The sequence below is a fragment of the Ixodes scapularis genome, unplaced genomic scaffold (assembly GCF_016920785.2).
Source record: "Ixodes scapularis isolate PalLabHiFi unplaced genomic scaffold, ASM1692078v2 PGA_scaffold10__122_contigs__length_95168666, whole genome shotgun sequence".
Classification (NCBI taxonomy): Eukaryota; Metazoa; Arthropoda; class Arachnida; order Ixodida; family Ixodidae; genus Ixodes; species Ixodes scapularis.
In genome coordinates this window covers 85,841,319-85,853,833 of record NW_024609836.1, presented here as the reverse complement: position 1 = coordinate 85,853,833, position 12,515 = coordinate 85,841,319, and the positions used below count along the sequence as shown (strand labels likewise).

Genomic DNA, 12,515 nt, shown 5'->3' with positions numbered 1-12,515 from the left:
GCGTGCTTTCGATTTGTTGTATGGGGAGGAATCACGGAAAAACTTTTTGATTTCTTGTCTGTCTCGAATCACATTCAAAGTGACGACTGCTTGGTAACTGATACTGAAGGGAACATCAATGTTGCAGTCAAGTGAATGGGAAGGTTCGATAGCTGCTTTTCTTGAGTTTGGTTGTGTTCGGTTAGCTTCAAGTTTGAGCCACCCACGCCGGTCGGTGCGTTGGCTATTCATCTTGGCTGCTTTTCGCCGAAAAAGCCTCTGCACCACTCTGAAGTAGTTCGGCTGATTTCGCAATTACTTGATTCAGGAAAACTTGCTCGCTGCAAATGATGAATGAGGGAAATTATCTGTTTTCAAAAGGTGGGAGACAAGTCTCGCAACGTTAGATGCTGTCACGGCATTTTGACCTATCGCGCCTCCAATATTTATATTACGAGGACGTCGAAGCCAGCAGCAGTATACGTCTACATTGGTCAGGTTGACCGGCCACAAAAAAAATACTAATTTTCTCCATTCAGAATTCGAAGCAAAGTTCAATGCAGAGCGGTTCTGCGTGGATCTTCAATGAAGACTCTCTTCAGTTTGTCTCCGTGCTGCCGGCTATAGAGCCATTTGGCTAAGTTTAAGTAGTATGTCTCCGTCTGTCAAATATACTTTTATTCAGCAGCTCACCTAATAGCTAGTCAACTAAGCTCATATTTCAACCCGAAGGATATACTAATATCGCTTTGTGGGACCATAGTACGTAATATAATACATAACCCGCTCGTCAAAATGACTTCTCGATTGCTACTAAAACCTGAATTGAGATACGAGTATCAGCTGCTTAGTGGGGCGCCGGCGGGTTAACATGGTCCTTGGCTCAAGAAGCGGTTGTTTAATTTTCGTAATTTTCCTGCAGCCTATATTGTTGGCCGAGCAGACGACCGGAGCTGTTTCGTAAACGCGGATATGCACAAAAGCTCGATTTCGCGGACAGAAAAGTCGCATGGTCGAGGCATGCGAGCTAGCTGAAAAGTTACTCTCTGTGGAACAATTCTATAGTCATCGCCGCTTTCCTTAGATGATCAAAACCGTCTCTCCGGAGCCCATAGTTTCGGTTTTGAACGAAATCTCCGAAACGAAAGTTTGACACGAAAAGAACAAAAAAACACCGGCAAAACAAAACTATGCTTTGCAAGTTTATCTGTACCGGCTACACTTAACCGTCTCAGTTCAAATACCTATAAAATTGGGCATTAAACAAAAGAAAATTTGTTAAATTGAACGCGCCACCTGTTCAGGCGGCCCGGCCGAGCCTCCGCGACCTGGACTCAGCCGCCATGTTTGTTTGGTGGTGGCGCCCCCTATAGGTCGCTGGAGTCGCGAATACCTCAATATGGCTAGTCAGCAAATATTTGTAATACTTTGTTCTGTAGCCCTCAAAGCGGGTAAGATAATTGTCTCGGTAAAACTTGTGCCAAGTGCAAGATAGATACAAAGATCCCACGATCGCAGTGAAAATAAAGTACTGCAGGGTGAATTCATCGGATGAAAATGTAAACTCCCTCAAAAAAGACAAAAAAAAAAAAAAACGCACACACACAAAAAAACACACCTGATTGGTCTTTTTCTTTTTTTTTTTTTTTTGCGACCAATCCTGCCTATCGGAAAGAACGGGGAAATGAAAATGGCAAGCAACAGCAAACAAAACCATGGGCCAAAGTTGAAAAGTGAGGGAAGCGTCGAGACGAATTCAAACTTCCAACCAAAGACAGGCAAAGTTCTATATTGCCCCCACCCGCTGAGTGCGACCGAAGAATTATGCCAAAACGTACCGCCGGCTTTTGCGGTGGTTTGCGAGAAATCACTTACGAAAGAGGTCCCCTTAGGAGAACCTCGTTACCGATATTGTAAATCCACGCACTCGTTCGTACATGCATGGTGTACTCCTTCGAAGGTGCGCATTGTGCAGGCGCGTATGTGCGCGTGTTGATAGGCAGAAGCGACTGTACGTTGCCGGGTCGCCGGCGACGTACTGTCGCTTCCAGAACTCCCCCCCCCCCCCTCCCCCCCCCAGACGATAATCCTGAGTCCGCCATTGGAGCGATTTGCTAAATAGCTCTAATCAAGCAGCGCCAAAAGTGCGATGTCATGGCGCTTCTTTTTTTGTCATTACCGGCGAAATTAATGACGCACGCACAGAAAAGAAGGTGCAGGATCTACTGCGCGTGATTAGCTTTAATCGGTCCAAGACATGTGCCGTGACGACGCACTTTTAGCACTGCCCGATTGGCTCGCTCGGACTGTAGTGTCGGTTGCGGTGGGAAATGTGAAGTCGAGTATAATGCCCAATCATAGCCTCCTATACACTAAGAAAACCTGGCAGATTGCCACGAGAAGAGGCCGCCGAAATGAAAAAGGTGGAGCGGCAGACAACGGATGAGAGGAGAGCCACGTGACTGGCGCCCCGCTGCGGCGTCGCGCAGCGGAACAGAAACACACAAGTGTGTTTCGGGTCCTCGTCACTGCAGAAGCTGTACTCTGACGTCCAGGTTCTCCGAAAAATGGCTCTTTGATGCTCCGTGCTACCAGATACTCGAGCTCCAAATCTGCGACCGGGCACTCTATGGCTCCGTCGTCGAACTGCCAGGCTTTGTGAGTATATCTAGAGGAGGCTATGTTCCAATTCAGCGATAATTCTCGCAGCAGAATCATTTGTGGTGGTTCGGCAAACAGAAGGACATGGATTTGTGCCGCGTCATGCTGTGCACTCACCTCCGCCTGACGCGTCAACGTCCCCGAAAAAGGTGGGAGATGGTGGCTGCCACTGTTCAGCAGCGTCGCCCCTCCTCGCAGCCTCCATGTAGGCGCTGGTTGGAGCCGACTTGCTGAGAGGCTCGGCCGTGGGGTCCTTTCCTGCTGGCCGCTGTCTCCCAGCGCAACTGCTGGAAGCGGGAGCGGCAGAAACGACGCGCAGACAGAAGTTGATCAAATTACTACGGGACTGAACAGTTGGTCGATACACCATTGTAATATTTACGAATCCTCAACCCAGCACGCGCATGCTCGTCCTTTCGGAAAGCGAGCAAATCACGCACCACACACACTAACACTGAAAATGGAACCGGCCAGGGACCCCTTTTCTGGAAAAGGTCTATTCGTGGTAAGAAGTTTGGATATCGCCGCCTGGTAGAATATTCTTACAACCTAGAGTGGGGATACTTCAACTTCCCCCGCTGTTACAAGCCAGTGCTACCAGTGCAATGCCAAGCTATAAAAATATACAATAAAAATTAAAGCATAACCGCGAGGGTAGCACGTGCACTACCTATCGTGAGGAAAACAGAAGCACCCCTCGCGAGCTTCTCACCTGCAACACTTGAAGAAAGGTATAGTTAACTTTTCTGAAGGAAACAGATGATTGCGGCGAACAACAGGAAGATCCGAGTGAGTGACCGAACTCCGAATACGACCTGGAAAATGCGATGTCCGCAGGGACGACGAGCGAGTAAAACACCATGCTCATTGTTCCATGCACACATCGCATTTCTTTGGTCTAAACGTATTTCGAACTTCGTCATTCGCTGGGATCCTTCTATTGTTCGCTGTGATTGACTGTCTCCGTGTTCTACAGGAAAGTTAGCTAACAGACTGCTTTCTAGAGCGTCGTCCCTGGCCACGACACGGCTCGTAGGAAGCTCTTGATGAACAAAAGCAACCAGCCGCTTGCACGTTCGAAGGAGTGCTCGGCCATATTTAGACCGGAAAGAGAGGCCTGCCTCTACCACTGACCTCGAAACGCAAAGGAAAACGTCATCTTCGTCCGCGCTGCTGAGTACCGGAGAGTCGGACAGCGAGCGGCTGCTGAACGACGGGACGTTGAGCATCTGGCTGTCGGACCTGCCGTTCGACGGCTTCAAAACGCCGTCCCTCGGTCCTGCTGCAGACACCACCTTTCCAGTCCCTGAGCTTGGCGATGGCGGAGTTCTGCAGATCCTGATGGGCCCCGGTGACAGCTTGGGAACGTAGTTCTTGCCCTCGGCCTTGATGGCACGGCGACGAAGTTTGGCTCGCCTGTTCTGGAACCAGGTCTGCAGAGAGGATGGTGTTCTTCTAGACTCTCAAGAAGTACCTGAATGCATGCTGCACCGCGGTGCACTTAAAACACCAATTATTAGTCTTCCTTGAATCGGCTCAGCCAATGAGGAGGGCAGGTGGTATAGTGCTCCGATGGCCATGCAATTATACGGTGTCGACGGGGGCGGACACCGCTCGCAGACGGGAGAGAACACGCTCCATTCGTTGTGCGCAGTCTTAGTGGTAAAGAGGCATGCACGCCACCTAATAACCGAAGCCCGTGCACTGGTATTCTGACGTCATCGCAGCTACGCCAACGTTCGGCTGGGCCCCGTATTCAGTCAATGCGTCGGAGGACGCCCTGCGTCCGGCCCATTCGCCGAGTTGTTGAATTCTAGTGTGATGACGTTTCGTGCAAGTAGAGAAGGCTGTTCACAGGGTTTGATTATTTTAGCTGATGTTGGGCTACACCTTTTGCACCATCGTGCTACGTTCAGCCTTGCAACATGACACCCATCGCCCTTCGCACTGGCCGAACTGAGCACCATGTTCTTCATGCCAGAAGTCTTATCGAGCTTTGTCCAATGTTCTCACACTGAACGTATACACCAAAGCTGTTTTTCATGGTGTTTTACCCAATACATAAAATAAATTTCATCGCTAATGTTGCGATCTCGCCAAGATGACGCCACGTCATATAGGCACTGCGGTATGTTCTTCACTCGTCTGCGTGTTCTTGGAGCTCTCAGTCCTACAAGCGGCTAGTCCACACCCAGTTCGGATACATGCTCAAGATGCGTGCGACGTGGATGCTTCGTCCTCACCCTGGTCTGCTTCAGGGAAATCCCCAGCTCACGAGACAGCAGCGCCGCCTGGTCGCCGTTGATGAAGGCGTGCTCGCTGAAGATCTCCTCGAGCTTCTGAAGCTGATGGTCCGTGTAGCGAACCCTGGAGTCAGACACGTCGTTCTCATCCATACTTGCTCCGGACCAGCTGTAGGGGCGCAAGGGCTGTTCCGTAGAAACGAAGGAGTCGGAAAGAATAGATCATGAATGTAGTCGAATCTTGTGTGGGAAGAACTTGGAGAAGAACCTCCTCGAAGTCCCAAGCCGCGATCACATTGCTGATGCATTACACAAAAGACAGTCTTTAGACGATGTCTGAGACGTGTTCCTTTCTTGTATGACGGGCACAGTGGTCATGAAAAAACTGTATGCAGACATATCCTAAGCGCAAACATGCTTCGGCCGTGCTGTAGGCATGTCCGCACATATCTTTATGTCTGCAGCAAACATGGTGTCTTTTGTATGATGTGTGAACAGTTAGCGAAGGGAAGAACAGATCAGGCATGTTGTGAAATCCTGCGGGAGGAACTTCGAGAAGGACCTCATGAAGCCTCGGAGACGGTCAATCTAGAGCTTACTTTACAAGGAGACGCATGAGATAAATTGAAGCGGAAAATAATGTGGATAGAACTTGACCCGATGCCATGCCACGATTCCGGTACGCCGATGACCGGAAGGTCTTGACGTCATCGGGTATACTTAGGATTCCGTGTTTAGGAGCTCATTTTTCGTCAAACTCGAACGATGTTTTTCGAAGTTTATTTTTTTTTTTTCCTGAAAATTTTGAGTTTATATGAGTTTATTTTTGTTTCATTTCAAAATCTCTGAAATTCGGAGCTTGATTTCGCTGTGTCTTCTATGAAAAATAAATAAATAATATCCGTGTGTAAACGTATGATAGAGAAAGAAAAATAAAAAGCGCTTATATCAATTTATATTTCTTCAGCTGGTTTTGGTGTTGGTGCCATTGTCAATACTAATTTGTCCAACGGCAAAAGTTGCACAGATGTGTAGCTTCGATAAACGTCAATACCTTAAGAATAAACTCACTGGGAAGCACGTACTCATCCCATCCTATTCCATGTTACTCCGCGGCCACGCGAGGTGAAGTGGTAAAGGATGTAATAGAGAAGTTTCAACTGGTCCCCTCTTTTAATTTTATGCGATCTCTATGGTCTACTCTATAGCTTTAAGTGTTACAAAAACAGACGACCAGACTCGGGAATCTGCAAGGCAGAAGATCCTCCTGACCATGGGGGAGAAGGAAACAGGCAACAATGGACAGGGTTGAAGGGAAAGAGGAGGAAGCGGGGAAAAAGCGGAAAGCACGAACTGGTCTTCGGCCCTTAAAACACAAATAGTATGGCCCAAACTGGAAACCAAAACAGAGGCTTTAGTCGTGATCCGAAAGTACAGATTGCCACCAAAAACAATTTACAGTTTTTTTTGTTTGTTTCTTTACCGCATCGCCGAACGCTCGTTCTTCGCCCAAAGGTAGCGCTAGAGGTCACAACCAGATCCCAAAGTTTCAGCCCGACCCGATACCTTGTTCAAAAGTTGTAAGGGATTTTCTGAAAGTTTCAATGGGAAAATGACGGCCGACGGAGTTTTCGAATACACGGGGCTCTATGGCACCAGAAACCGAAAACGGGCGAAAATGGGCTTCATTTTCCCATTGAAACTTTCAGAAAATCACTTTTGAATAAGGTATCAGATCGGGCTGAAACTTTGGCCTCTAGCGCTACCTTTGGGCGGTTGTGACCTCTAGCGCTACCTTTGGGCGGAGAATGAGCGTTAGGCGATGCCTAGTTTATTTTCGCGGTAAAAAAAAAGCCCTGTAATTTGTTTTGTGACATTTTGTACAATGACATATCGTCCTGAACCTTGGCGAGATAAACGGTAAGACCCCTTGTGTCAATCATACGAGAATTGAAAGATAACTGTGCTGGCATTTTCCCGGGACCATTGACCGTATGCGCTCATCAAACTTAATTGTAAAATACCGTCTTTGTTTAGTTTATTGGAAGGGGGGGGGGGGGGAGGGGGGAAGCATTGGCACATCAAAATTCGGAGTTTACCGGATAAATTCAAATTTTTCCAAAATTTTACCGGCGGATGTTTTCATTGCTGAACTATAACCAAAATATTTGGACAAAATAACTTTTTTTGCAAAGTTATAGAATTTAAAATTTTGGTCCTCATCGTGTTTTTCAAAGTGAAAAACTCTACTGGCAACATTGAAAAAGTGACGTAATGGGTGGGCAGGGGTTCACTCTTAGGGCTGTAGACTTTGTTGCCAACTGATTACAAACAGTATTATGGTGTCAAATGAATGCTTTGGAAAGTCCCCCCAGCTCCCGCGCAGCAGCATGATACAAACGCTCGGCATAGTTTATTTTTTGACAGCCCGTTCGAAAACCGCAAACCGGCCCACCCGTGACGTCACGGCAATAAAAAGCGCAGGCATATTCGAATCTTCGTTTTGGAGTCATTTTCATTTGCCGATTTCACAATAGCCATTTTGAATTTCGCGATACTAAATAGCATACCGGAAAGAGTAAAAGATGGCGATTTCGAAAATATAGTTAATTGCGGTTGCTCAAAAAAAAACTTTTTTTTTAGCTACCGAATTTAAATGCATCGTCTGAATGCAGATGGCTTCCTGATTCCTAAATTCTATCTCGTACCCCCAGATTCACTCTAGTTAATTAAAAAGTGATATTTTGTTCGCTGCCGAAACCGAAGCATCGTTCTCCCTAGTTTTTTCCACCAGTTTTCCCCGCCACCCAAACGTGACGTCACTGGCGGGCAGCGATGCGCGCAGCCGGCAATCGGGTACGCTAGCGCCCACCCTTCTCGCGTAATAACAGCGAGAAAACATGGTCGTTCGTACTATCTGAAGTTGATAATAATATCTTTTTTTTCACACAGTATGACCTTAACTTACGTGCTAAACAGAAAGTAAAAAAAAAAGTCGGAAGCAAGTTCTCCTTCTATCAGAAGTTGGCAGTTACGCTGGCGAAGTAATGCCAACGAATCAAGCAATACATATTTTTGACAAATTACCCAAGCACCACGGAAAATGCTCGAAATGTGAAGGTGCTCCACACGCTCGTCTTACCTGAAGGAACGTGCCATTTGTTTTAGACTTTCTTTAAAAAAGTTACCGTTGCAGACGAGAGCAGATGTAACTTCTCTTGTAGCATGCATATGCTCCTTGGTGCATAATGTCATTTTCAGCGTACGTGCGTGTGGTGCGTGCTTTGCTCGTCTTCCAAGGCGATGAACATGCGAGTGTTGGTTTGTGACCTAACACATGTATGCTGTGATTCTCGTAAACATTAAAATGTATAGAAAGGAATGAACTGCATTCGTGTAGGACAGATGGCAGGTTTCTGTTCATGATGATCGCGCTACAATTAAAATTAAAAGAGCTCCAAAACCACCAAGCAAACTTGAGATACTTGTTTGGCTTGGTGGTTGTGGACCTCGTTTAATTATAATTGTAGTGCAATCATCATGTACAGAAACCTGCCATCTGTCCTACACGAATGCAGTTCATTCCTTTCTACACATTTGGGCTTCTATACATTGCAACAGGCGCAATGAAAGGCGTATAAAACACATACCATAACTATTCGTCTTCAAATAAAACATATTTTTTTGAAATAGTACGCAAAGTACAAAAATGCACCATACAAGTGTTTAGTTCAAAATAACTTAACAAAAGTTACCCCCCGAAAATTGTAAACGTACCCAAATGTTTTTAATGTTTTTTAGTTGTTGGAGCAGTATGCAACACGCTCAAACACTCATACACAAGTGCACATGGGGAAGCTGCAATTCTATATGAACTTTTTTATTTAAAAATAAGTTTTGGTTTTGCACAGTCTCCATCAAATGTAAATTTGCACCTCAACATTATTATTTTCATAATAATAATTAAAAAAAAAAAAGCTTCTCAGCCCTATGTAACATTTTTCCGCAATAGAATGAAGTAAAGACGCTTTCACCACTTCTTCTGCGAGAGAAAATTGCATGCCAACCATCTGACAAACCATGCAATATCTCTATCGTATATTAATGGAACTCAACACCTGCTTCCTAAACCTCTGCAGTACCAGACACTTGTAGCAGTGTGTCGAAAGTCGTGTCTAAACCCAGACTTGAACTTTGTTTTGACATTTCACTTCCCGTCTTTAACATATCGGCCGCGTGAGTGGAACTCCGAGAGATGCCATGTACAAAACAAATATATAATGCTAAAAAAAAAGGATGTAATTGAGCCCAAAAAATGTGATTGCGCCAAATGTCGACTACAGTGTCAAAATTTATACAATTTCTCTCGATATTATTAGCGCTCCTCTTTGGACGGATATTGTAGGGGTCACAGCCGGCTTGACTCAGCTGTTCCAGCTGCAGAAGTAGTAGTATAGTAGATTGTGGTTTTATGGCGCAAAAGCAACTAAGGCTATGATGCGCCAAGAAATGAGACTCCAGCTGCAGAAGAATACTCAACTCGTAGCACGCGGCTATAAAGTATGTAGCCGCGTACTCAAGCCCGTAACTCTGTAAACTATTCCGAGCATAAGCGAGAATGTTTCGTGCGACACAAGTTTCTTTGGCACACAGCTCGCGCAAAAACACCTTGCCGTGGCTAGCATCCATTCATAATGGAACAGCGCGAATTTTACAGGGACAGAGGAAGGAACTGGACAGGACGAGCGCTGAATAACAACTGAAAGGTTTGTTATCAAGGAACCACGAAGAAAACATACAACAACACGACTCTCTAATCACGGTGTTAGTCAGCGCTCGTCCTGTCCAGTTCCTTCCTATGTCCCTGTAAAATTCGCGCTGTTCCATTATGAATACATACCAACTCGCCCAGCTATCCTGCCGGGGAGCGGTTCTTTTTTTCTCCCACCAGGAAAACAAGGACAAAAAAGAAGCTTTTCCCGGCACTGTTCCTACAATCTACCGCGGAGCACAGGTTGCTACCCGTTGCAAAGAAACTTCCATTTATGGAGCTGTGAAAAAAAAAATAAAAAATTAGATCGCTGGTTTCCGGAAAGCGGCTGCCCAGGTAGCTCGTCCGCCTTCCCGCTGGTGACGTATACACGGTTAGGGAAAAGTAGGGATTTTTTCCTTGTTGCCAGTACAGGGTCACCTCCTGGAACCCTCGCGGCCGGCGTAACTTGAAAATTTAGTAACTTCAGGGAAAAATTAAGTTTTTATCAAATATTTCGGCTATCAGTTGACAAAGGGTTATTGATGCGGTCTGCCAATTTTCAGTCAAATCACCTGACCAGACTCTCTGCGCTCGGGTATACGGGCGAAAGCGTGATGACGCGGCGAGAGGCGTACGATTAGTCCAACGAGGACGTAGCTTCCACTCTAGTCTCAGCTGTATACATGGCTCGCATTGACGTCACATCAGCCGCCATTGCTCCGTACCGTTCTCCTATACCCGTAAATTCTGCAGCCTACATTTGACACAATTGAATTTGTTTTTCTGGTTAAGACTTGCCGAGAAGAGCAGATTCGATGGTGCCAAATGTATGCCGCAAAAGGCTCCGTACAGGAACCTGGTACGGAGCAATGGCGGCTGGTACGGTGCCATATGACGTCACGTGCAAGGCATGTATACGAGTCGTGCTCCAGAACATCTCACGTCGCATGGCGACGTGAAAAAACGGCTTATTCTTTTCGAATTGTTTATGCAAGAACAAGTTTTAGATTTTCATCAACCGTACGAAAAGAAAAAAAAAACAAAAAAACTGAACAAATATATTTACTAATGAACTAGACAAATTCCACTTAGTTAGTTCGGATCGTATATTTGCAAAAAAACGTACCTTGCAATCTCCGAGATGAGCAAGATGAGTAGCCTCAGGCGACTCTCACGATCCTGAGGAACGGGGAATTTTTCAAAGGTCGTCGCAGACCGACGATACTTTCAGTTTATCCAATGTCAGTTGCACTGTTCTGCAAAAAACAAAACACGAAATAACGATTGGGAGTTTTTAAGAGAGAGAGAGAAAAAAAGGGGTTCGTTCGCCGTTTTTACTAACTTTTCGTTTTCTTTCGCGGCGGAAAAGGAAAGAGATATGCCTTGCTCGTGACGTCATTGTGACGTCATACCCGAAAAGGAGGCAATGGGAAATTTGAAGGAAACAAGACCCCCCTCCTCGTCTTCACGACCTTCAGCCTTCCCGTCTTTCTCTGGTGGCAGAGAGTATTTCACAACACACGCGAAATAATGGCACAAGTGGCATACACAATCACCACTTTATATGGATCATCATTTCCTATGCCACTTTTAGGAGGGGAATCGGCTCCACTCAACGGTGGTAATTTCGTTCAAAAATGTAAAGCCAACAGAACTTCGCGAAATTGCTCAAACGTGCTGAATGTTTTTCTTGTAACCACCTTCTTTTTTGCGAAAACAAAATAGGCCCATGGTACCTATTTATTCACTTTTTATTGAAACGACATAATATTTCAAATACCTTTAGTAAAAAATTTGCGAGGCCAACCTTCAATTTACTTATGCGCACGCACGCAACATATTCCTCGAACATGAGTGCTTGACATAAACATGATTGAACTCACGTGCTGTAAAAACCAGCGCTTTTGTAAAAAAAAAAAAAAAAAAAAAAAAAAAAAGGATTGGGGTATGATTTTTGTAAGACTGTTTTACTCAAAAACATATTAGCATAAACCTCGTAGAAAACGAGACTTGCTCCAAAAATGAGTTGAGCTGGTTCTTTTTTACGAGTCAAGTTTAAATTACAATTATCGACAGTGAGCTCGTCTTACCGTTGCTCTTCATCCATTTTGTCCGTATTTTGAAATCCACAATCCCGCGTAGGGCCACGGGCCGTTTGTCGAAAGACAATTCGTAGCCATAAAGACGTTTCCTCAACTCAACTCAGATCATTTGGTATCAGCGCAGTTCGTCAGAGGGCAATCCGTCGCGTCGCGGTGACAGTTCGTCAAAGTTTCAGGACGAACCATAATTTTTTTCCGACGTTATTATAAGTGATTTCCTGAAAACTTCAATGGTCAAATGGGGCCCATTGTCGGTAACTGGGACCATTCAGCATTATGTATTCGAGGACTCCATCGGCTGCCATTTTCCAACTGAAATTTCCAGAAAGTCACTTACAACTTTTCAAAAAGACAACGGTTCGTTCTGAACGTTCGCCATTGGGTTCGGACCTCTAGCGCTATATTTGGGCAGAGAATGCATGTTCGGCATTGCATCGTTTCTTTTTACAATTATATTATTATTAATAAAAAAAATTTGCGCGAGTTAAGGCTGGGTTTTATGGGGCGAACACGCGGCGAACAACCGACGAACTTTTCCCCGGCACGTTCGCTTTGAGCGCGATACGAAAGCCACGTCCCTGACCAGATCCTAACGCCACGCGCAGAGCCAACGTCGCAAGGCAAAATTCGCCGCTTTTTTCGCTTCATAAACTAAGCGCTGCAAATGCAAATGCAAAAAAAAAAAAAAAAAAAAAAAAAAAAAAAAAAAAAAAATTCTTTGATGTGTGACCGTTTACTCTGTCGCCTTTCGCACGAAAGGAATGTAAACGCGTGATA

General features: G+C 45.4%; 1 protein-coding gene across 1 annotated transcript; it reads right to left on the bottom strand.

The window, feature by feature from the left end:
* Positions 1-3,348: 3,348 nt before the first annotated feature.
* On the bottom strand, positions 3,349-5,066 carry LOC8025446 (homeobox protein CDX-2-like). The gene is made up of 3 exons (XM_040220215.1): positions 4,884-5,066; positions 3,775-4,073; positions 3,349-3,352 (listed from the first exon to the last, which is right to left on the bottom strand). The coding sequence occupies exons 1-3, from the start codon at positions 5,034-5,036 to the stop codon at positions 3,349-3,351; spliced, it is 456 nt and encodes a 151-aa protein (XP_040076149.1). The 5' UTR covers positions 5,037-5,066.
* Positions 5,067-12,515: the final 7,449 nt, after the last annotated feature.

Coding starts and splice junctions, on each gene's coding strand:
- LOC8025446 (XM_040220215.1), bottom strand. CDS start 5,036: ATGGATGAGAACGACGTGTCTGACTCCAGGGTTCGCTACACGGACCAT. Junction 4,074..4,883: donor TTTCCCTGAAGCAGACCAGG/GTGAGGACGAAG, acceptor TCCTCTCTGCAG/ACCTGGTTCCAGAACAGGCG.